Here is a 25,520-nt window from a genome sequence, read left to right on the forward strand (position 1 = left end):
TAAATTTAACCATTACAAATTTCCATGTTATACACAAGAACCATATCAATTTACACAACCCTTCTTGTAACAAAACAAAAGGAATATTTGTGATAATAACAATATTGTCATTGCCAACCCACCCCTTGTGAAGTTTAACGTCAACATTAGGCATCAATTAAAGAGATTAGGAAGCAAATAATTTCAAATCATGTTACACGGTGATACCTTGGACGCCTATGAAATCTTCTCCTTGGGTTAACACCCTTCCATGTTGTCCATTTTGAAGCAACCAAGCCCAAGTGGCAAAGCCTCACTGGAATTTCATCTTCTTCCTTATGCCGAGTTCATTTGATGCACTTCACCCTCCTTCTGCTGCTTTCGGGGGTCAACGATGAAGACCATGCCATTGGGTTGTGATGTAAGAGTGAAGATGATGAAGACGATGCTACGCCAAAGCCCTCGTTCTTCTATGATAAAATTGTGAATCAATTATGGTAGGTGGGAAATTTATTTCTTTTAATGGCCACGAGTAAATGCTATACCAAAACCCTCCACGAGTAAATGCTACACCAAAACCCTCCATATAAGTATAAGAATAATCAACATGACAGGTGACATGCCAATTAAGCATTTAACATATCAAATTAACCAATGTTAGAGGGAATAAATGAATTTATCACTTTTGCACCCAATAAAGTAGCGTTATTATCTCTTTTAATGTTATTAATGAAATTTTTATTTGAATACATTTTTTTAAAAATCAATTTGGTATACTGAATGTTGTTTGTATTATGATAATGAAATGTGCCTTTGAAAGTATAATTATTAAAACAAACATTGATTTATGCTAATTTGTAACTTTTATTATGTAAATGTAATATATTTAAAATATTTAAAAAATATGATAAAGATTTTAAATAATATAAAATTTGATCTGTAATGTTAACAAATTGATCTCTAATTATTTATACTTTTTTTAATTTATAATTTTAAAAAATGTGATAAAAATTTATAATTTTTATTATACATCAATGCTAAAAATTAATATAATTAATTATTTAATTTATAATGTTAAAAACTTAATATCTAATTATTATTATTTAAATGATAATTATATTTTTAATAAATTAATTATTTTTTAAATAAAAAAATAAGAGATTAAATTCAAAACATTATGGTCAAATAAAATTTTATTTTTTAAATTCACTTTTTAAAAGTAATAAAATAGAGTTTAAAAAAATACATTTAGTTTATCCTAATTCTTTTTTAAAAAGCACATTTAATCTTATTAAACTACACTTAAATAATTTTTCATACCTTGACACGTGAAAAGTGGAATATTCAAATGGTGCGTCAGACTATGCTAGAAAATGACTTGACTTGAGCATTTCGCTCAGGAGACAGCCTGGACAGGATTTGCTGGGCTTGAGCGTAACGATGCAGCCGTATGGACACTTGGACACCAAACATGCAGTCACTGCCACTACTCATGCTTTCGAACCTCTGACTGCCGCATGTTTTGCGTTTCATTCCAAATAAATTATAAGTAAGCTTCTTTTCATCGCCCCCTCCTGAATTTTGTGGCCCTCCCTCCCATGGAAACCCCTTTCGCCAGAAAAAAAAGTCATGCTTTTTGCTTATTTACAGGTTATAACCTCAAAACGTTTTCGACTACGTGTTTTACCTGCCACACATGGTTCGTGAGACGGGCGTGTTCTAACTCGTTTCAAAGTCGCTCCCCTTTTCAAGAACTTCAGAATTAAATGTTCGGAGACGCATGCATTCAAAGGGCGTCTCTGCTTTTGAGAGTTGAAAATTCCCACCTTGATATTCCCTTCCCAGTTCGACAGTATACTATATCGAAGTTCCTGAAGTGGGGCAGGGCAGCCTTGACCTCGAAAGCTTTTAAGCAGAATTTCCTATGAGCTTCCTTTGAAAGCGAGACACGTAATCTTTTTTCTTCCCCTCGAGATAGATTCTATGCTTTTCTAAGCAGGGTGAATAAATGCGCCTCCTTTTTTGTCCCAACTTTCTCTGCTACTGTTAATAAACTATTCTTTGACATATTCGATCATGCTTTGGTTTTTTTCCCCTGGCGGGTGTTTCACGACACAAATACGGGGAATATAATCAGGCCTATAATCTCTTATTCAAGTGTTTAGCATTCATCATGTGGCCATTGCGTTGGCAGGAATTGAGTTTGTGTTCCTTTCATTTGCCAACGGGGATCCAATAACCCTGCGTGTTATCACCTACTCCTAATAAAAGCAAAACAGTGAACATCGCCTTTTGGATATGGATGAGAGGGGTAACTTATTTTCGCCTGGAGATGGGAGGAGAATGCTAATTTTCAATTTCTTCAAGGATGCCAGGTATGATATAATAGTATTTATTTGGAAGTTCCATGCTTGAGAGCCTAAACCGGAATGACTTGCTATGTTTAAGACGTCTCTCGGCTGAAAATTTTCGTCTAGTATAGTTTCAACGTGCGGTGATAAAACCGTTCATAATTTCCTCGTACGCTTCCTTCTCACGTGATGCTGATTGCTGATTGCCTGAGTTATTAACAGTGGTTATATTTAGGTTAAGTTACTTAAGTGTTTAGTATTAGGTTGTCTAATGAGAATAGTTTGCATATAAAAGAAAATTTCAAATTACAATTATAGGTGCCCAGCGGGGAAACACACACACACACACACATGTATGTATTGTGTATATATATGATAGTCTTATAAATTGGACAGAGGACATCTGTATGCCTTGTTCTGTTTGAGTTCAATTCTATTTTCAGCTGGTGTTCATATCAAATGTGTTTCTCCTTCCACGATATACCTACATGTTTCTGATTTCACTGACCGCAGACTAGTTTTCAAATCTGACAATCTTGGTCGAGAAATATCGTCCATCGCATTGCCTGCAGCCCTGGCTTTGACAGCAGACCCTATTGCTTCACTGGTTGATACTGCATTTATTGGCCAAATAGGTATTTTCATGTCATTAGTTTATTTACTTGCGGCTTGATGAAAACACTTACTACTGTGAGGATAGTCCTTTGGAAAAAATAACATCCACAAACAGGATAAAGCTTATTTGATCCACTTGAAAATTGGAGAGGGAGTATCCATAATGATAAACACTGTCTTTTGGGTATGAAATTGAAGTTAATTCGTTCTCAAGTTTCTCAAAGACTTGGGTTATGTTGTCAAGCTAGATCTCCTATGTTTGTAAACTTTGTTGCGATGCACGTGGGATGAAATCTTCGTGTCCATGAAGGTCCTGTGGAGCTCGCTGCTGTAGGTGTTTCCATAGCATTATTCAACCAAGTATCAAGGATTGCGATATTCCCACTTGTCAGTGTCACGACTTCTTTTGTGGCTGAGGAAGATACTCTCGGTGGGGTGAGTTCTCATGTGGAAAATGATAACTTGGAAGAAGGTGCACCTATGGATGCTGAAACCAAAGAGTTTATACCACAAAAAGGTACCCTTCTCCCATTCTTTTGAATTAAATAGATAGAGCTGTTGAGTGTCATCCAGGTTTTCTGGGGTTCCACTTATTCTTTAGAATAACAATTTATTGCTCCATTGGGTTATGAGTGTAAGTTTTCAGCTTAGCATACTCACACCCTTTCCCTTTTCTTGGTCAGATACATGTGCAGATGTTCATGACTCAGATTTGGTTGGTGGCAGCTTTAATATAGTTAAAGCAGAGCATAAGAGAAGGAATATCCCTTCAGCTTCATCAGCTCTTGTTATTGGTGGCGTTCTTGGCATTATCCAAGCAATATTCCTCATTTCTGCTGCAAAACCTTTGATGAATTTCATGGGAGTAAAATCCGTAAGTACTTTTGGGGATAGTTAAATTATGTTTAACGTCACACTTCTTCATTTATTTTATTGTGTTCCTCTCGTACCAACATGGAATGATTGGTATGTAATACGGATTATTTGTACAGGACTCCCCTATGCTAAACCCAGCTCAGCAGTACCTGACATTGAGGTCCCTTGGTGCTCCTGCTGTGCTTCTTTCATTAGCTATGCAGGGAGTCTTTCGAGGATTTAAAGACACTAGAACTCCTTTATTTGCTACAGGTTTGCCTTAATATGCGATCACAATGCTAGTGTCACAATCTCTTGCTATCATTCGATTTTAATTAATTTTTCTGATGTAATCCAGTGGCTGGAGATCTTACCAACATAGCACTAGATCCTATATTCATGTTTGTATTCCGCCTGGGTGTCAGTGGTGCAGCAATTGCCCATGTTATATCTCAGTATGTTTCATTTAGTTTCTATCTTGCTAGTCATCTTTTTCTTTCCTTATTATTATTATTTTTTTATGGTCTTCTTTACTTATTGTTTAAATGTCTGCAAATGTAGGTACCTAATTTCAGTCATACTCCTGTGGAGATTGATTGGACAAGTTGATCTTATCCCTCCTTCCATGAAGCATCTACAGTTTGATCGATTTCTTAAAAACGGTCAGGGTTCATCTTGCTTGACCTAATGATTCATTCATTATTAATGCTTTTATCCATCGAGTTATGCCTGAACTTGTGGACTAGAGATATGGTGCTCAAGATTATTATAGAAATAAACAGTAGTTGAATAAATTATTTTCTTTTCCCCTTTTGGGTTCAGGTTGACAGTTTCCTTGGAGTTGGGTACTAAATTAATTAGAAATTTATTGTTGACGGAAATTTGTTGCTTTGTGTTTTGTTTTTGTAATTCAGGTTTTCTATTATTAATGAGAGTCATTGCTGTTACATTCTGTGTGACACTTTCTGCATCACTAGCTGCACGGCAAGGGTCAACATCCATGGCTGCATTTCAAGTCTGCTTGCAGGTTTGGTTGTCAACATCTCTTCTTGCTGATGGTCTGGCCGTTGCTGGGCAGGTTTGTTATGATTAACTTAACTTTTGAACTCCATCATTTCAAAGTATTCCTTAAAATATCTGGTTCATCTTGTTTGACAACACTTGTGCTAACATGTCGTAGAACCATGGAAAGCGTTAAACTTTCAAACGCATTAAAATATTAAAATCATCTGTGCGGTGGAATTAGGTCATATAGCTCCATTTCAGAAATCCTAGGGAATATACTTTGAATATAGGAACACTGAACAATGAATGGTCAAATAAGTAATGTGAGTTAATGCGTTTGAACATGATTAACTATCTGTTGGTTCATTTTCCTAAATTGAAATTATTTCTTACTAGGACTTCTTACATCTTGAACTGTGATTCTCCCTTAGTTCTTTATCTTATCTTGGGATGCATTCACCCCTCAGTTATCTGGTATTATGTCCTTCATCATGAGCTCCACAGTAGGTCCACTAATTGCATACACTTGAAAGTTTGATTGATTATCTAGACCTATCTCACTATAGAAACTAGTAAAAAAGAACGAAATAACAAAATAGAAGCCAAGAGAATATTATGCATGATATAGAAAGATGCTTCATTTCACTATTAAGCTGTTCTTGTTTAACAAATCTGTAATGTTAGTTGGGTTTCAGGCAATCCTTGCTGGTGCATTTGCTAATAAGGATCACGACAGGGCTATAGCAACTGCAACCCGAGTGCTACAGGTGATTTACAATGAATATTTAATACAATTGATGTAGAACAGGGGAAGGAAGATGGAGGGGAAAGAAGAAAGGAGAGAATGGCTGAAATTAATTCTCTAAATATCAAAACAATGAAGTCTGCCAACATAGAATAACCTAGGGCTATATTTTTCCCCACATTTCCTCCAAGGCAAAGTTGGTTGATGTAAAGAACAATTACCCTGCAGATGGGCTTGGTTCTGGGATTGGGGCTTGCAATTTTCCTCGGAACAGGGCTGCATTTTGGAGCTAAACTATTTACGAAAGATATTAATGTCCTCCACCTTATCAGCATTGGAACTCCGGTACTTTATTTATGTTCAACTTGGATATTATATCGATCTGTATCTCTATAAAAATGGAGGAATTACAAATATATGAATTTCTCATCAGTTTGTTGTGGCCACTCAACCCATCAATTCTTTGGCGTTTGTATCTGATGGAGTTAACTTTGGGGCTTCTGACTTTGCCTATTCAGCCTTCTCAATGGTGGGCATTTTCTTCATTTCTTTCATGCCATAAAAATGAAGCAGTCTTATTTATATGCTACTCAAACAAGCAACCAAAAAAATGCTTTTGAACACTCTAGCAAGGAAATCTGCTGTCCCTATTCACTGCTTTTGCAGAGGATGTGTATTTTACTAGTAAAGTAACCAGGGAAGTATCCCTTAAAAATAGAAGTTGATTTATTCCGTTGCAATCTTCTTTGACTCTCAGGTTGTGGTGGCAATTGTCAGCATCGGTTTTCTACTCATGTTGTCCTCTGCTGGTGGCTTCATTGGTATCTGGGTTGCTTTGACCCTTTATATGAGTCTCAGGGCATTTGCTGGCTTCTTGAGGTAGTTATTCTCAAGGACTTTCTTTTTCTAATCTCTTCATTTTCTCTTCAAATTCTTCTTGTCTTTCCACTAAATTGGTCATCTTCAAGTTCAATATATTCAAGACCTATTATTGGTGCAGGATTGGAACGGGATCAGGGCCTTGGGGCTTCCTTAGGAGCTGAAGGTTCCATCATCACAGCTTGATACATGACCCCCTTGGGCACGAAAGTTTTCTGGGGTTGTGTAATGTATCAGGTGTATTCTTTTGAAGGAATCGTGCCATGTACACTGGAATAATCTGCTCATCCTGGAGAATATGTACAGAAATGACCCCAACTATGCCTTAGAGAGATTTATGAAATATATGATCAAGCTCATGAGGTTCAAGGTCGTTGATGTCACCGAGTCCGCACCTTATTTTTCCTTGGTACGAGGGATGTTGTTATGTTGAGTGTGAGACAGCGGGTCAAAGTATGTATCATGGGTCTGGGTTGTTCAATTCAAGGCGCAGTAACTACATTGGACCCAATTCTATACAAGTCCATATTAACATTAGGCAAACAGGTTACGGGTTAGTTCGTCGGGCTGGCATTTCTGTGGGTTAGATTGGGCCAGTCCACTAAATAAAATGGATTAAAAAATTTAACCTAATTCATTTTCTTGCGGGCTAGCTAACCCGCGAAAAATTATCAAAATTTTTCAATATATATTTATTTCATATTTTAAAGCAAATTAACAATTAAAAAATTTTTAAATAAATAAAATAAATATAAAATTCAACCAAGCAAATTTATCTTGCTAGATTTTTATTATCAATCATCTAGGTGTGTTATCTTTGTCACTGAGAAAGAAACTTTAAATATAAATTAATTATTTTTCTCAGTGAATTCATATTTATAATTTCAATCAATAAATCTTATGAGATTAATAAATAATATATATTCAAAATATTTCTATAAAAAATAAATTATAACAAAAAATTTATTTGTAAATTGTAAAAAGAATTTACACTATATTTCAAATGTAAAGAACATATTTGGGGTCATAAATTATATATTTAAGAAATATTATCATTATTATAGATTTGTAAAAAGATATAATATAATTTTAAAATAAAAAATTATTTTTTTAAAATATGCTAGCTTGCGGGCCAGCCCATTTTAGCCTGTTAATTTTACGAGTTGGGCTAACCCGGCTCGTTTTAAAAAATAGATCAATTTTTTCAACCCAATCAAGCAAATTGTGCGGGTTAAACAGGCTAGCTCGTAAGCTCAACCTGTTTTCCTGACTCTAATCCTTATCCCATAAATCATCCACAATCAATCCTTTGTTTTGGCCCCAAGAAAAAAAAAATTTGAATATTTATGATTAAAGTACTATCAATCAAATATATATATTTTTTTGAATGGGAAGTGATACAAAGAAACTAAAACAGATTACACCTATCAATCAAATAATTAGTAAAGTGTGGTAATCTTCTACATATTTAATTAAAATATTGAGGCACAAATAAATTTTTGCATGCCAAGGGTTTATATAACTACTACCGAATCTAAAAGTATGCAAAATTATACCCTAAAGAAACAAATTAGTAGAGAAATCATTTTCTCAAGACACACATAATTTATATTCTCGTTCTTAGCACTTATTAGACTAAATATGCTTAAATAAAAAACTATAAGAAAATTAAAAAGTAACATTATGAGTTATAAATGAAAAGAAATACTGTAATAACAATAACTATTACTATTAAATTTAATAATACTTACATTTAAATTAATAAATTAATAATACTAAATATTAAATAATTTTACTAAAAAACTTGACTTGACTTGAGTAAAAGGGCCAGGGGCAAAAGGAAGAGAAAAAAAGGGCAGAATAAAATACCTCAGTGACCTCACCCTTCTGTGTCCAGTCCGTTAAAAAACGTTGTCGTTTGACGGGGGCGAGCGCCTTGCTTTGCCGTCTCTCGCTAATCGTATAAAACATGTGTCGCACTCTCTTCGTGCTCCATCTTCAAATATAACCCCTCCGCCCATCGCCTTTTCGCTAAACGTGATCTTTGCCATTGCGGACATCCCGTTGAACCCTGGGATCTTGAGGTTCAAGGTACATTTCCTCAACTCAGGTTTTCTGCTACCATATAACAAGTGACATGGTCTTCGATAACTTGGGGAATTCTTTATTTTCTGTTTTCAGCTGGTCATTTCTTGATTGGGGGTTTAAGCTTTCGAACCGAATCGAACACCGTTGTCGTTATATTCAGGTACCGGATCTCTTGGGAAAGCTTAAAGGTTACATCTTTTCGCCATGTTGCGCTTTTTGGTTGCCGACGCATCAGAGAAATAATCGGCGCAGTTCTCTTCATTTCATGCACGCTCGGACTGAATCCCCATTCCGTTTTTCTTCATCCCAATTTCTTTTAGAATTCTGTGCGCTGATCTTGGCCCTTTCTTTGTGTGAAAACCGATGCTTCACCGACTTTTGGGCAAATTAGCCCCCCTTTTTTATGCTGTTGCATGTTCGAAATTGGAAGTGATCCATTCCTGCAGCAGAAATATTAGTAGTTCTTGTTTTCTTACCTTCATGTGGGCATGATTAATGAGATGGGTGCGGGTTAGTTCATGGTATTTGAGGCTAGTATTTTACTGAACCTTCTTTTTCCAATATTTGAAGCGCCCCGTCTATCGCGTTAAACAATGTCAAGTGAATTTCTTTAAGTTTGTTTCGTACTTAGGTGCTCTTATTAATGCCTTGATGTCTTTTCATCCCCATGTCATTTTCCATTTCGATTGGTTTATGTTATAAGTGACATACTCGCCCTAATGTGTTCAGGTTTTATGCATGCTTGGAGCTGAATCCACATTTATAGGTCAACATGGGATTTGATAACGAGTGCATAGTGAACATTCAATCCCTTGCTGGAGAATACTTCTGTCCTGTTTGTCGGCTTCTTGTATATCCAAATGAAGCGTTGCAATCTCAATGTACTCATTTATACTGCAAGCCATGCTTGACCTACATCGTGAGCACTACAAGGGCTTGCCCTTATGATGGATACCTAGTGACTGAAGTAGATTCCAAGGTTTTCCTTCTATGCTTTCCAAAGTGCTCCTCTGCGAACTAGCTTATTTGTTATACTTGTGCTTATGTATAACTCCTCATTACAGCCTCTTACAGAGTCAAATAATACACTTGCTGAAACTATTGGAAAGGTAGCAGTTCATTGTCTGTATCACAGGAGTGGATGCACGTGGCAAGGGTCTTTGTCTGAGTGTACATCTCACTGTTCTGGATGTCCTTTTGGCAATTCTCCTGTTGTTTGCAACAGGTGTGGGATCCAAATAGTGCATCGTCAAGTACAGGAACATGCACAAAACTGTCCCGTGAGTGCCATTTGTTAATCTTATTTATTGATAGTTGATTATAAAAATCCTGTTTTGCATTTATTTTTATTAGGGTTGATTTTTGGGCATTTTGATTACCAGGGTGTGCAAACTCAGGTGCAACAGTCAGAGGCTGCACAGAACCCTTCAGCCAGTGGTGCTGTTGCTTCTACTGATCCAACCCAGACTGCTGCTCAGGTTGGAGCAACGGCTTCTCAAGCTCTTACTTCTCAGACTGTGGCTGCAGCAAGTGCTCCTGGGCAGGATTTGAGTATGCTAGCCAACACAACTTCTCAGGCTCAACCCTCAGTTCCGACTGTCATGCAGCCAAATGCAGAGCAATGGTATCAACAGCAGCCATATCAACAGTACTACCAGCAATACTCTGGATATGACCCATATCAACAGCAGTATCAACATCAGTATCCCTATCAATCGACTGTGGTTCCACAGTACCAGCAGTACATGCAGGCTTATGGCCAGCCCCAACTTCAATCTCAAACACAGCCCCAGCCTCCATCTCAATCACAGCCCCAGCCTCAGGCTCTAACTCAAGCTCAGCCACAACCTCAACCACAGCCTCAATCACAGCCTCAGGCACAGGGATATTCTCAACCTGTTTCTCATGCACCTGTGGCGCTACAACCTCAGAACCAGATGCAAGTTAGCCAACAGCAGCAACTTCAGCTTACTGTACAGCAGCATAGTCAGATTCAGTCACTGGGGAACCCATCAGTCCATAGCCTCCCTCAGTCTCAGCCTTATCCATATCTTCAAAGTCAACCTAACACTTCTCAGCCTCAATCCCAACAACCTTTGCATATACCTCATTATCAGCAGCCTCATCCTCAGATGCAACAGTCACAGCCTCAAGTTCAACAGCCAGCTCAGAATTTTCCAATTTCTCAACCTCAAGCACATCAACATTTGCAGCCTCATGCTCCAGTTCAACATATTCCCCAGTCCCAGATGCATCCACAACAGCCCCACCTCCCCGGGACTCTTAATCTTCAGCCTCAAACGCAAAATACATCAGCACATGCAGTGACAGGTCATCACTCTTATCCTCAACTTCAGGCTCATCAGAATATGCAGATGGGAGCCCCTCAACGTCCTATGAATATGCATCCTCAAGGTGGGCCTTTACCCCATTCTCAGCAGCATGGCCAGATGCAGAATCAGTTTCCTCAGCAATTTCCAATGATGCGTCCCCATCAATCTCATGCTATCTTTCCAAACCAGCAACTGCCTGCTATGTTTCCTGCACCTGTTCAGGGCCAAAATGTTCCCCCTCAACAGCAACAACTTTATGGTCCTGGTCAACAACCTGCCCAAGCCAACCATCGTCCTGTTACACAGGCAGCTCAACAGCCATTGCCTCCACAGTCTTTTGTACAACAGTCAATGCCATCTCATCTACGTCCCCAAGGTCCACCTCCTGCATTTCCTGAACATGCTCAAACTTACCAACAGCAACTTACAAATGTTGCATTATCACATATTCCTCAGTCCAGTCAGTCTCTAAATGCTGGGGGAAGGCCTTTGATGCCCAATCATAAAATGCCACCACAAACATTTGCTCAAACTGCTAATGCCTCCCTTGTTAGGCCAATGCATGCTGGTGCTAGCCATTTGCATGGAAATCAGAATACGATGGTTGGGCCCAATAATCAAGCACAAGCATCTTTGGATCTGCAGTCCAGAGCATCAGATCCGTATGGCAAACAAGGTGCTCTTATTGGGAAAAAATCTGATTCTGCTTCTGGAATGCCTGGTAAAAGTGCTAAGGATATGGATAAAGTGCTTGTATCAGAATCAGAGGTAAAAAATGAAAAAGATATCAGGCAAGATGAAATTGGGAATGAGATAAAAGGTGAAGGTCTGCAGTCTTTGCAGACGATAGATATGAATACCAGTGCGCTAGAAAATGGTAATGTGTTGAATAAGAATTCTGTGAAAGAAGAGGCTGCTGGAAGTACTTGGCAGCCTTCAATTGGAGATAAATCAGGTGATACAGTAGCTGGGGTTCAAAATAATACTGTCAATGAGCATTCTGGTATGAAAGACAAGGAAATTCAGCATGATCATCAGCTGAAAAATTCTTCATTGCTAGGGACAGAAATTTCAGATTCACAACCTGGTAAGCCGCAGAATGATGATAGGCCTACTTCAAAGCCTCCTTTAGAAGCTGATAATACTGCCTCAGCTGTCACCCAAACCCTTGATACTTCTCAAGGTCCTGGGGTCAATGAATACAGAAATATGGCTTCACTCAGTCATGGCCAGTCCAGTGGATCTCAGCTTTCTTGCCCAGCTTCCCTTGCTGATCAGGGAAAGTATCATAGTTTTGCAGGGCAAAGTTTTGCAATCCTAAGTCGATACAACCAAGGTCAAGCACCTTTTCATCCCAGTGCATCCAATTTGCCAAGTGTTGAATCTGGTGAAAGGCCACAGTTTGGTACTGGAGATATGCATGGTGGAACAACAAATTTACCACCACATGCTTCTGAATCCCACCTGCATCACAGGCCTGGTTACTTGAATGGTCCCCATGGTTTTGGTTCACAAGAAGAAAGGTTCAAGCCTTTCCCAGTCCCAGGTCAACAAAATATTGAACGAAGAGAGTTTGAAGATGATCTCAAGAGGTTTCCTGCACCTTATGCTGATGCTGAGCACATTTCAAAATATGGGGGCCATTCATTAGGTCCACATAATAGAGGTTCCCATGGGTTTAACTACAGCAGTGGTTCAAAGTTGAATCCTGGGGCAGGTGCTGTTACCTCAAGATTGTTTCCTCCCTCTTATTCTTTAAGTGACACTGGAGAGAGACCAGTTGCTTTACATGATGATGCCATGGTGAAATCAGATACAGCTCATCGCACTGATTATCTTGGAATAGGCTCAAGACATGGGCGGCATCACATGGATGGTCGAACTTCACGAAGTCCAGTTGGTGAACATGCTGAAATGTATTTGGGGAGAGCTGGGCTCCATTCTGGTGGTATTTCTAGTAGGTCAAGTGCATATGACTTTGATGGAAGACATCCTTGTCATTTTGGTGATTCATTTGGCACTGCATTCCGTGATAGTAGATTTTCTCATTTGCCAAGCCATTTTCACAGAGCTGAGCTTGAGGGTCCTGGTAGTATGCGAATTGGTGAACATCCAAGGGGTGAATTCATTGGTCAAGATGACTTTGCTGGCCATTTCCGGAGGGGTGATCATTTCGGTCCTCATAACTTGCCTAGACATTTGCCATTGGGGGAGCCTCTTGGTTTTGGTGCCCATGCTGGTCATGTGCAAGCAGCTGAACTTGGTGGTCCTCAGAGTTTTGAATCTTTCAATAGAGGTAACAGACCAGGTCATTCACGACTTGGTGAGCCAGGGTTTAGGAGCAGCTTTTCCCGTCCAGGGTTTTCTAATGATGGACTTTTAACAGTTAAGTGTTGGTTCGTTATATATTTATTTTCTGCCCATTATACTTGATAAATAGTTATCTCTGAAGCTTTGAAGTTGAGTCAATTTAAGTTTTTATATTTTTGTAACTTTAAGATTTCCCCCCTTGCTATTTTTATGTGTGTTTTTATTTTTGTGTGTGCTTTTCAGGGAGATATTGGGTCCTTTGATAATCTGAAGAGAAGGAAGGCAAGCATGGGGTGGTGTCGGATATGTAAAGTTGACTGTGACACTGTTGAAGGCTTGGACTTGCATTCTCAAACAATGGAGCACCAGAGGATGGCCATGGATATGGTTAAAAGCATCAAACAGAATGCCAAAAAACAAAAGTTGTAAGTTTATTTTTACGGTTGTTAGAAAGTAATAACTAAAATAATCTGTGACAGTTTTTCATTTTGGAGACAATGAATTTTTTGATTCTTCTAGAAAACTTTATTTTTCCCTGGGAAGTTAAACCCCTTTATTGCTTTATAATGTGATTTATTTATTTTTGTTGAACACCCAGTGAACAATCCTCAATTGAAGATGGGAGCAAGTCAAGAAATACTAGCTTTGAGGGCAGTGGGAAAAAGCACTGAACAGTAGTGGTTTGCTGCAACTCTAGTCTTGTGTCTCACTCGTGCAATTCTCATCAAAAGATGTTCCTGTGGCATTATTGCATTTAGCAATACTTACCTTTCTATGCCATTTTTCTACTTGAGGTGGTTTATGTTACTTTTGTTATTTCAGGTGGCTGCCATGTTAATGGGGATGGTTTTTGGATCTGAAGTACTGTGGCAGTTAAGTTTAATGGCTTTTGAATTTGAAATCCATTATTTGAAACTAGGATAATTTTCTCAATCTTGTTATAGCAAAGAGTTTCTATCTTCTCATTATGCATATAATGAGGTACAATTTCTCTAGATAGCAATTTTGCCCTAATCTTTAAAGCTGCCCCATGATATTTCACATTTATTGTAACTGAATATTCTAGTCTAGGTTGTATTGTTCCTTGATACAGAAGTTTGAATCTCCAGATCTTCTATGCTTATGTCTGTAGCATGTACAATTTTGAGTAATTGAGTATCTGATAAGAGAGTATTACCCTGTTGTAGTCTGCAGTAAGCACATTCATAATGGGTTCTTCAGTTATCATAATTGTGAAATTTTAGCTTTGGAAACCTGTCATGTAATCTGAATTCGTCCACCAGATTGTATGGGGAATAAATTTGATGGTGCAAATTTGCTTTGGAATTCTGATTAACAAAATTTCCATTGTGAGCTGCATAATTGCAAAGTTAGAATCAGTTCCTTACTCACTTTAGTTAAACTCAACTGTTGGCTATAGATAAAACATCTGATATTTTCAGCTAAAGTCTACTTAACACATGTAAAAAAAGAAAAGAAGGAATCCAAAATTTTAAAATTTATTTGTTTTCTAAGGAGAGGGATTTCCTTGGTGACTTGAAAGGAACAAGATTTGACCACTTGAATTCTATAGAAACATGCCAATTAACAGCAAATTTCTGCCTGAAATCTTCCCAGAAATTTTGTCCATGCCCTTATAGCTCTCAGCTTATATATACAGGGGAAACTTGATAAACATGCTTAGGTGGGGATAAACTGAAACCTGGATCATAATTTCAGGAGGAATCAATCTTTGCCCCTGTTTTCATAGAAAAAAACACATCAACTAAGTTTATCTAGAGACTCCCCCCTCCCAGCGATGAGATAAGCGCTGCCCCCTTTTTTGAGAGATGCGACTGTTTTCTTATTCTTGATGTAATATGATCACTTTATTCTTTAATGCCCCTCCTAATTATTGGGGTTGAAGACTGATTTTTTTTTTTCTTTTTTTAAATCTCATAATTAACTGTTCTATACCAAACTGAGTATCAGAAGTTTATGAGTAGTATTTTTAAAATTTTGAACCTACCCTTCTATGTTATTCCTGATTAGCCATCCAACTAGAAGTTTTCCCTTTTCCATTCCCTATTATTTGCTACCTTTTCATTTCATGCCCTCCCATTCAAAGCTTCTAAGCTTTGCTAGATTTTAATTCCCTTCTATAGGCTAGACCTTATCATGAGTCTGTGTAGGTTTTCAACTGGACACCAATATTTAGCTGAAGGTTTAGAATTGTTGAACAATGCATATTTCAATGATTTTGGACTCTGTTACTTGGGCCTTGGTGTTGTAGTTCTACTGCCAACAATTCTGTCTGATATTGTTATCAATAACAAGACTAATCATAGTATTCTTGTTGCTAAAGAGAATGGTGTTGCAGTATGTTGGATTGGAGTGCCATTTAGTAGTACCTCTATCAGCTGTGGTGAGGGTTTTGAAGTAGTAATTGGCCAATTTGGAGTAAACAGTTATGAAATGTCTTGATTGCTTGTTTGAGGCATGAAGTAGAAGAATTGTGCGCCTTAAGTTTTGGAATATTGGTTGCATTTGAGCAATATGAACTATTTTTCTTGTATATTGGTGCAGCATTGTTGTAGAGCAATACATTCTGATGCTTAGTTTAAAGAGGAGTTCAAATAGAATAGTGGCTGGTGAATTAATTGGTTTTAATACCTTTGTTAACAAAGAGACTTGGACCTGTCGGTCTTTAATTCAACGTGAGTTCAGTTGTTAGCTTTTGATGGTTCTTTGGTAAGTATAGTTGTGAATGATGTTACAAATTACATTAATTTTGGTTAAGTTTGGAGAAGTCCTTTTTTTTTTTAATAATTATCATGATGATCATCTTTTCTAACAATATTGGGAAGAAAATGAAACATCAATACTGATCAAAATAGGATGCTTTCCCCTAGTAAAATTTGCCTTTAGTGCATATCTGTCCTTTATTTAATTTGAATTGCATACCAAAATTTCAAAGTTAGCTAAGCTTTTTGATGTGATATAAGTAAATTTTTTTTTATTTGTGGTAAAATTTCTTTTCTATAATAGATTTTGAATTCATCCTGTCTTTGGCTGGGGAAGCAGACATCAAAAGGCTGCAACTTCTGTGGAACGATTAACCTGGTCGTCTTTGTCTGTGATGTGGTAAGATTTTGCTGGTAGCCAACTTACAACCTAGTGTTGAATTCTTAGATTGGTGAAAATTTTTGGCACTATTCATATGTCTGTTTTTGAACAAGTTATTGCTTAGTTTGCACTCAAGTTTAATTTGCTGCAGTTGAGAGCCTGATATTAGTATTACTTATGAAGACTGCAAGAACAAAATAATACTTATGTGGTTTTCTAGTAATATTATACGTGTTTGGAATGTAAATTAGCTTAAATGAACGCATAGGTCTTAGCCAAATCTTAAGTCTGGCAGAAAAAATTGGTTTTAATGATTAAGTGGGCTAATTAACAATCTCCGAGAAGTGTCACTAAATGAGCTGTTAATGATTGAAAGTGGGCTAATATCTCTAGTCTGAACTTGCTTTGGTTAGTAATCAAACAAAGATGGATGGGATTTTATCAGAGAAATAAAAAGGTTTGGGGGTGGGGGGAGTGAGTGGACTGAAAGTGTATGGGTTCATTCTCGATGAATTGGAAGTTGTACAGGGTCCTTTATATAGAATGGTGAAACATAATAGACGATCTAATCTTAACTTATGACAAAACATAACAGTGTAGCAGACTTAAATTCCTCCGGCACCTGTCAATTCCAAGAACTCTTCTACCACTCTAATGCACCTACATGAGTTCTGAGTTCATCAAGAATAGTGCTTGGTTGTTACATATTGTGATGCACCAACTACAGACCTGTACAGATGAGAGCCAACAAATCAAAACCTTCCTTTCTTGGCTTCAACCCAGAAGCCATAGGAGTTGAAATGCCCTTTGTATTTTCTTGTTAGCCCTTTCAGAAGGTCTTTCACATACCTTTTCTGTAACAACTTAATTGAGCTATCCTTGATGGTCTTTATTCAAGACCTTAAAAATAGCCTAGAGAGCCAAGATTTTCTATGAAATTCCCCTGCCCACCCTTTCAATTAAATCTTTAATTCACTTATTTGATGAACCTGTGATAAGCATGTCATCCACTTAAACCAAAACATGAGTTGCATTTGTAGGGGGAACTCTAATGAACAATGAAGGGTCACATTTGTTTAATTAAGGCCCATGGCTTGTTTTAGGCCATATATAGCTGTTGAGTCTGGACACATTGATTTGCTGCTTTCAAAACCTGGTTCATGTTGCTACAATCTTCCTCTTGCAACAGTCCTTTGAGGAAAGCATTATTCACATCAATGTAGTGAATATGCCAGCCTCTAGCTGAGCTATAACAATAAGACCACTTAAATTGTTACTGACTAAATAACTGGACTCGATGTTGCTATGTAATCAAACCCTTTCTTTGGTGAAAACCTTCAGCAACCAAGCATGCTTTTAGTATGTTTGGTTTCCCATTTATAACAGGTTTTGCATCTTGAGACAGTCACTCCCGCGTTATAATAACAAAAATAACAAGTCTTATCTCACTAGGTGAGGTTAGCTATGTGGATTGCATGAGTCTGTTGTACTCTTTCATTAACGAAGCTTTTAGAGATGTTGTTAACAAAGAGCTCTTGTTCGACAATTTTCATAAGTGTTCACTTTGGTTTTCCTTTACCTCTCTTTACAGGGTTAAGATTATCTATTACACTCTCCTCACTGGTGCCTTCAACAGTTTTCTCTGTACATGTTCAAATTATCTCAAACGATTTTTTACCATTTTCTCCTAAAAAGATGCCACGCCCACCTTTTCTCATATATGTTTATTTCGGATTTTATCTTTTCATATATGCCCGCACATTTATCTCAATATTATCATCATTGATTTAACTTTATATTCTTGCTGTTCCTTTAAAGCCCAACATTTACTACCATATGGCATAATTGGTCTTATAGTAGTTCAATAAAACTCTTTTAAGTTTATTAGGTATTTTTCAATCACACATAACTCCTTTAGCTTTTGTTCAATTAAACCACCCGGTTTGTATTTGATGTGCAACATTCTCATTAGTTTTCCCACCATGTTAAATACAACAACAACAACAACAAGCCTTTATCCCACTAGGTGGGGTCGGCTACATGGATTGCAAGACGCCATTGTGCTCTATCATTTATTAAGCTTTTAGAAATATTATTAATTAAGAGATCACGTTCAACAATTTCCAAGAGTGTTCTCTTAGGCCTTCCTCTACCTCTCTTAATCGAACTCAAAGTTATATGTTCCACTCTTCTCATTAGTTTTCCCACCATGTTAAATAATAACTATTAAATATCTTTTACTTCTCCATTTGAGGTATAGTTTGATCTCTCAACCTTACTTCCAAATTACTATTGATTGATCTTTTGTCAAAATTACAATGCAAATATTCTTATTGCTACTTAAACGGAAACTTTTCAACTTCAAGGTCTTCCTCCATAACTCAAGTATGCAATTAATTTATTTTCTTGCTTTTGCAATTAGAACTATATCATTTGCGAAAAGCATACATTTGGGAATTTCCTCTTAAATATGCTTAGTCAAAAGATTTAAAATGAAGTCAATCAAATGAGGACTCAAAGATGATCTCTGATGTAGTGCAATCCTTTTAAGAAAGTCCTTTGTTTTATTGCTAAACGTTCTTATATTGGTTGATGTCTCCTCATACATATATTGTATGGATCTAATATTGGCAACCTAGGCTCCTTTCTTTTACAAAGCTTTCCAAAATATTTCTTTTGGTACGTGGTCTTAAAATTTTTTCAAATAAATGAAAACCATGTGTAAATCTTTACTTTTGCTTCGGTATTTTTCCATTAATCCCCTTGGTAGATAAATCACTTTTGTAATTACTCTACCTGACATGAAGCGAAATTGATTCTCAAAAATTCTAGTCTCCAATCTCAACCTACGCTCGATCACTATTTCCCGCAATTTCATAGTATAAGTTACAAACTTAATTCTTCTATAGTTTGCACAATTCTAAATATTCCCTTTTTGTAACTATGAACAAAAGTTCTCCTCTGTTCGTCAGGTATTTTCTTGGACCATAAGATTTCATTAAATAACTTAGTTAGCTATTGCAGCCCCTCTTTACCTAAACATTTTCACATTTCAATAGAGATACAATTAGATCCATTGGCTTTACCATTTACCATTTTCTTGAGAGCTTCCTTTATCTCACTATCACATATCCTTCGATAGGATGACAAATTTTGTTCTTTTTCACGAATTATTAAATCCTCCAAGTTACTGGACGAGCCCCTTCAAAGTCACTTCCACATTACTTTAATCAAAATGTGATTTTGACAAAAACCAATTGATTTCTAAACACGAACTTTATGTGTAGTAATAGAGCCATCAACATTTCTCTCGACTTCAAGCACCCTTGTACATCCTATTGCTTCTCTTCCAGGTGCTAAATTTACTAGTTACTTGGTTCCCTTGTTTGTTAGTTCTATACACTTCTTCCATAGCTTTCTATAACTGAGGAGTATTGAGAGCCTCAACAATAGAGTTAGGTTCTGTTCTTCGAATACCCTTTCAATTTCCTGAATTGGAGCAAGTAGCCATAAGGTGAAGATCCATAGGAACATTCCCGGGGCTGCTGTGAGGCAAATCTGAACTATTACAAGGTTGACATGTACCTGGTACAGTTCTGGAGGCTAATCTATTTCATTCCTCTCGTTCATTTGTTGAATGCTGAACAGAAGAGGAGCTTTGCACACATTGTTGGTGTGAATCATGATTTCTGGAGGTCTGATTTTGTGAAAAGCCAGAGCTGCTGCTTCTATTAGGTTCTGATTCTGAATATTTGGATTCTGAAAAATTAGGATCAACATTAAACTATTTGATGAATCAGGCTCTTGTTCACTAGTTGTTGAGCTAATGCTTTGGTTTAATTACTTTGATGCTCCTTAACACAATTCAGCTACATACAAGCAAGTTTGCTATTTTTGGCCTTCTGGAACTGATGTTTCGACTACTTATTGAGTTTTTGCAATGGGAGTGAGTCATGATTTATGTTTTATGGCTCTATATTGTGGTTTTGACATGATTTGTTTTGATGACCTTTGTATTGGTTTGATGTGATGTTATGTTCTACATTTTGTTTTTCATGCTAATATTGGAAATGACACTTTGGGTGTCAGCTAGCTCTTTTGACTCGGAGAGAATATATCCTGATTGTATTTTTTGATAAAATGCAATCATTAAAATTTGACCCCCATTATTCCTATGCTGTTGAATTTCAGTACTAGTTCCTAAAAATCTTATTTTGCTAGTGAAGATTTTGTATCATCTTTGAATCATTATCTTTTTGGCTCTGAATGTGAGGTATGCTTATTTGCAATTCTGGGCTTCAATCTCTGCCTCGCCATGTATTTTTTTTATTCAGGTTTGTGCTTTTCAATACTTAATCTTTGTTAGTAGACTCCATTTGAAAAAAAACAAAAACAAAAATCCTGTTGCCTTTGGGAAATGTGTGCTTGGGTGGGATTCTTTCCTTGGCCCATTGGTTCAAATGTTTAGAGTATATAATTTGTTGACTGCCCAAGTTGTGCAGTCTAATGTTAGTGCAGAGTGCCCAAGTTTTATTTTTCGCTTCAGACTGGATCAAAGTTCTTTTTCCTTGCAACTTTACCATGATTTTGCAATTATTTTTACTAACTCAGAAGCAAAGGTTATATTCTAAAATCAATGAAAAGCCCATGTTAGCTTTATAAGGTTCTGAAATTAAGCATTACCTTGAGTTAGGCTTGGCTTTAGAATAACTCGCCCTGTAAATCTGGAATTAGTCTTAGTAAGAGGTCAAAGTGTTAGAAATTGGCTAATAGCTAGAAGAATTGCTTTTACTGTTATTTCATGCCTCCTCAAAGTAGAGACCTGAGAGAGAGAGTAACATTGAGCCCATCTGAGAGCCTTGTGGTAGTGATTAAAAACTTTAGAAATAGCTGAAATGCTTGATACTTGGAAGCAATGGACAAAAGGGAAATGATAGCACCATCTGTTGCTATGGGGATGTCAGGGTTTCAGATGTTAGACAAATAGTTGCAGAGAAATTTGTATTTAAGTTCTACATGCGTATGAATTTGTATATACTTGCCACCAGCTATCGTTATCCGAGCAAGAAACAAGTTTTATGAACGTCTAATTCAAAATTATTGCATAACTAGAGAACATTTTTTCCTCCTCGGTAAAAAGTGTGCATGTAGCAGACTGGCCAAGTTTAGCAAATAAATAATCCCTTGATATTTATGAAAATCGGTAGTGTCACGAAGGTATATTATAAGGTCCTTGGCGGTGGGAAAGCAATTTAGAAGACAATTTAAGGGAATTATATCAATTTTTACTCTAGAATGAATCGTTTGAAAAGTTGAAATTGATGATAGATAGGATTTTGTCAGCCGTACAAGTCTAGCTAAATATTTGGTTGGAACATGAGTTTTAAGGAGCATTATGTTATCGCAGCGTAAGTCAAGGTATGGCCAAAACGAGTTTTGATGACAAAAAAAAGAATAGTTCTCAGGTGAAGGTGTGGCCCCTCATGGCTCATGGACGAGGTATTATTCCTTTGTATATTCAGGGCTAACATAATTATTTTAAAGTTGGGAAACGATTTTTTGCAAGGGCGTTGAATGAGGAATCTTGCTTGTTTTGGGCATTGGGCGGTGCAAATTTATCTTCGTTTTCTCGGGCTACTGGAATTCATGTGAGTATGCTAAAAGCCTAAAAGTTGACTCCTCCGACGGTCTTTAGAATGCCAGTGGAGAGTAAGTTAAGCGAAGGGTGTGACAAGGAAGCAAGACACAACGTGTGTTTTCACCATGGTTGGGTGGGAAGCAACCTGCTGCCCTAAGATTTGCCATGGTGGGGAGGCTGAGTAACCATAATGCTCCATCATATTTGTCAGTTGTGTATTTGAATTGAATCCCCTCGAGGGGACACTGAGGAGATAATAGAATAAGTAGAGAAAGAAACGAGCGGTATTTATCCAAGTGGGGTTCCCTGTGTTCCCCCACTTCTTGTTGTCATTGTATTTTGAGTGACCGAAAAGAATTCAAGTTCAGTCATGCCCTTGTTGAAGGTTATATTATCATTCCATGTATGCTTTTGGACCTCCACTTTCACATGCCCAAAGTGAAATCGTTCTTTTTCCCCCATTTATTCCTCAGCATTATGTAATGGGAATAGAACTGTTCCATCATGTAATGTGTATGTATGTTGAAGTGTTTTACAGGAGCCTGTCTACTTAATGCTATGGTATTAACATTAAAAAATGATTTCACAACAATCATGTTTGAAAGACATGGATTGAAATATTCTTAACGATCAAATATCCATCTCATCCACAATTTATTTAATTTAACGTGTTCTTTGAGAGCAAATAAAAATTGGGTTTAGTTTTTAAAATAGAAAGACATGGATTAACTATACTTCTTTATTTATTAAAATTTAAATGTTATCTAGTTAACTAACATCCTAGATATAGAACTAGTTAACAAATTCATAGAAATTAAAAAAAAAATTGGTTGAATTGATTATTCATTATTATTGTGTGAAAAATGTGTCACTTTTAACGAAATCCTGTGTTTAGCATCAAAACATACCCTGGAATTAAGGCTTATATTGAAGACGGGTGCAAAGCGGCCAGTATATTGTGTGTTTAAAACGCAGGCGTTTGGTTAGCCACTCTTGGTGCCTGGAGCTCCGCGCAGAGAATCAAGTCCGGGAAAGAAAGTTGAGTGTGGGCAACAGCCAGCAGCCGCCGAAGGCAGGAGAGGAGTGATTTGATTTCAGCTGGGCAGAAGGGGAAGCACCGGAATGGGGGCTGCTCTCGCCTTCACACCCCAATCTCTCATTTCTTCAGATTCTCATTCAACCTCTTCAGACACTTCACCTCTGCTTTGTCCTCGGCTTCCTCTTCTTCTTCTTCTTCTTCTTCTCAGACCAACTCTACCACCTCTGAGAAATCCACTGCAAGAAAGAAGAACTTGTTCGAGGTCGCTCAGTTCTTGCCTCACTGGGGAATCGGGTACCACATGGCCAAGAGTCACTGGACTGACGTCTCCTGCGAAATAACCAAAATCAATCTCTACAAGGTCTTTTTCTCTCCTTGAATTTACCCTTCTCCACCAATGGCAATTTTGCATTGCTTCGTTCAAAGAAATGCATTCATTTTAGATCTCTACTGCTTTGCAGGATGGAAGGCATGGGGCATAGTTCATAAAAATGGTCAGTCCTTAGTTTCCTGCCAGCACTTTCTTTCATACAGTTTCTGCCCCCCACCCCACCTCCTCCCCCAGCTCTATCGTAATTTTAGTTTCCCCTGTCGTACCGTTAAAAGGATTATCTCTGCCAGTGTACAAGCGGATCCGGACAATCGTTGATGGCAGTGATTATATGCTGCAGTATTATTCTTCAGTGGGACTATGGGTCAAGATTGCATTTCTGATGGATGAATTGTCTCATCGTTAGTGATTATGACTCTACGCCTGCTTTTTCGCTGAGATATTGTTAGGACTGGGGGAATATATAAGAATTTGGTCGCATTTGTATAACGTGTCTTAACTTTTGTTCCTTTTATAGTTTTTATTGCTATATGGTTGTCTTTACAATTCGAACTATTAGCGATATCCCCTCTCGATATCTTTAGTGGAATATATAAACCACAGATAAATAACTAAATGGATAATCAATATATAACTATTGAATTCCTTTGGCTAACATTCGTTATTAATGCCGTTTCACACTTCTTATGAATTATTCATCCGAACTTAATATTGAATCTATTATTGTTGTCTAAATGATTGAATCGATGCTTACTTGAGTTTATGACTTTTGCTTATGAGTCTGAGCACGGAGATAGTTCAAGATACTTTTCTTCTACTGAGCATATTAGGTGAATGTTTTGTACTTTTGCTGAAAAGGGTGGCAAGAGTAATGTCTGGTTATTCTATCTAAAAAAGGGAGCAATCGCTGGCAATTCAATATGGGAAGACGGGAGTAATACGCTTCAATGTTCGAATTGCATCGAAGCCGGCTTGTTTTTGTACAAGAGTGTGTCCCTTTAGGATTCAATTTCCGAAATCTTTGGCGGAATAAGGTAGTGGGAAGTGTAAAGACACAATGATTGTGATGTGCTTCTTGAAATCTTGTCTGTCTCGTTGGGCTTTTCTGATATGTTACAACATTTTGCAGGCTTGCCTGCAGCTGACGCTCCAAAGAAAATCAGCGGAGTTCACAAGCGCTGCTGGAGATGCATTAAAAATTTAGTTAAATCTTCAGAAAGCTCAGCAAACTCAACAGGTTCAGCAGAAAGTGGCCTAAAAGTTGAAACCCTAGCAAGCTGATAAGTTCCTTTTGCTCTAGAGACTACAGTTGGGGGCATCCATTGATTCTGCAACAATGCTGATGTTTATGCATTTTTTTGATCTTTTAGGATCACAAATATTTTCATCGGCTCAGTGGCGTCTTGTAACGAAAACAATGTATATGGATCTGTCGAAATATGAAATTGAAGTCGTTCCAATCAATGTCATTTCGGTCCTGGAGGTAAGATTTATTTCCCCAAACAAATATGGGGTTTGTGTGTCTGGCATGGTAAATTCTCGTGGATATCCAGAAAACAAATAAGATATCAGGTAGTACTGTAGTAGAAGGGAATGCGGAAAATTGAGCTTGAAAACTAGGCTCATGGGGAAAATAAATTACTTCAGATCGCCCATGTTGACCCGGATGGAGTGTCTGGGGCCCATTAATCCATCACTGACATATTTTTCAATTTGTTTGAAAAATAATCTGAATTAAGACATTTTTATGCATAATATAAAATTTAAAAAAATGAATTCACTGTCTGTGACCTGTAAACAATCTTCTATATAAATTACTATTACTTGTATCATCATAACATATTGGTTAACACTTCGTCCAAATCCGTAGTCCATCAAAACAAAAAAGTGCAAGCAGTGCCAAGAACTCTTTAGACTCAGTGGGCCGAAAAGGAATTCTCAAGGCCCAAAACATTAGTGACCAACACAACATCGGATCATCTAAAATCTGGGGCAAGATGACCAGTCACTTGTACAATCTCCTGCCACTTGACGGCCCCCCCAACCCTAACACAATTAAGATGGCCGTTTAGCACCAATCTCTCTAGGGCTTTGGGCCAATCACTCGGCTTTAAGTTTCGTAAAAATTTATTTATCAAAAGTTCAATTTATTTTTGTATCAGTCCAATTTATTTTGAAACGAATTTTTGGCTTGATCCTGTCATACATCTTTCTACCAAGCTTTTGTTGACAACAAAATCATAACTA

General features: G+C 37.3%; 2 protein-coding genes across 30 annotated transcripts; both read left to right on the plus strand.

Annotated features, from left to right (window-relative positions):
* Positions 1–1,390: 1,390 nt before the first annotated feature.
* On the plus strand, positions 1,391–6,966 carry LOC129312560 (protein DETOXIFICATION 42). 4 transcript variants are annotated; one of them, XM_054955215.1, is made up of 14 exons: positions 1,391–1,528; positions 1,630–2,354; positions 2,844–2,965; positions 3,256–3,462; positions 3,629–3,819; positions 3,938–4,073; positions 4,159–4,255; positions 4,362–4,462; positions 4,715–4,878; positions 5,501–5,572; positions 5,779–5,895; positions 5,984–6,079; positions 6,308–6,429; positions 6,551–6,966. In XM_054955215.1, exons 2-14 carry the CDS (start codon positions 2,278–2,280, stop codon positions 6,591–6,593), a joined length of 1,545 nt encoding a protein of 514 aa, XP_054811190.1. In that variant the 5' UTR covers positions 1,391–1,528; positions 1,630–2,277; the 3' UTR covers positions 6,594–6,966. The 4 variants fall into 4 exon arrangements, with proteins under 4 accessions (XP_054811190.1, XP_054811191.1, XP_054811189.1 ...); XM_054955216.1 differs by lacking the exon at positions 1,391–1,528 and having other exon boundaries at positions 1,575–1,929; positions 2,174–2,354; XM_054955214.1 differs by lacking the exon at positions 1,391–1,528 and having other exon boundaries at positions 1,575–2,354.
* A 1,456-nt stretch (positions 6,967–8,422) lies between these two features.
* Positions 8,423–25,074, plus strand: LOC129312958 (uncharacterized). 26 transcript variants are annotated; one of them, XR_008593799.1, is made up of 13 exons: positions 8,430–8,520; positions 8,611–8,677; positions 9,247–9,496; positions 9,582–9,797; positions 9,900–13,235; positions 13,404–13,585; positions 13,759–13,840; positions 13,983–14,032; positions 16,224–16,283; positions 22,799–23,303; positions 23,404–23,436; positions 24,132–24,307; positions 24,403–25,074. XR_008593799.1 is itself a non-coding variant. In XM_054955763.1 (8 exons), the coding sequence occupies exons 3-7, from the start codon at positions 9,290–9,292 to the stop codon at positions 13,829–13,831; spliced, it is 4,014 nt and encodes a 1,337-aa protein (XP_054811738.1). In that variant the 5' UTR covers positions 8,430–8,520; positions 8,611–8,677; positions 9,247–9,289; the 3' UTR covers positions 13,832–13,840; positions 13,983–14,336. The 26 variants fall into 26 exon arrangements, 2 of the variants coding, with proteins under 2 accessions (XP_054811738.1, XP_054811736.1); XR_008593782.1 differs by having other exon boundaries at positions 13,759–14,032; positions 16,188–16,283; XR_008593780.1 differs by having other exon boundaries at positions 13,759–14,032; positions 16,188–16,283; positions 22,879–23,303.
* Positions 25,075–25,520: the final 446 nt, after the last annotated feature.

The sequence above is a fragment of the Prosopis cineraria genome, unplaced genomic scaffold (genome assembly GCF_029017545.1).
Source record: "Prosopis cineraria cultivar Desert tree isolate PC_DT_omini unplaced genomic scaffold, ASM2901754v1 PC6, whole genome shotgun sequence".
Classification (NCBI taxonomy): domain Eukaryota; kingdom Viridiplantae; phylum Streptophyta; class Magnoliopsida; order Fabales; family Fabaceae; genus Prosopis; species Prosopis cineraria.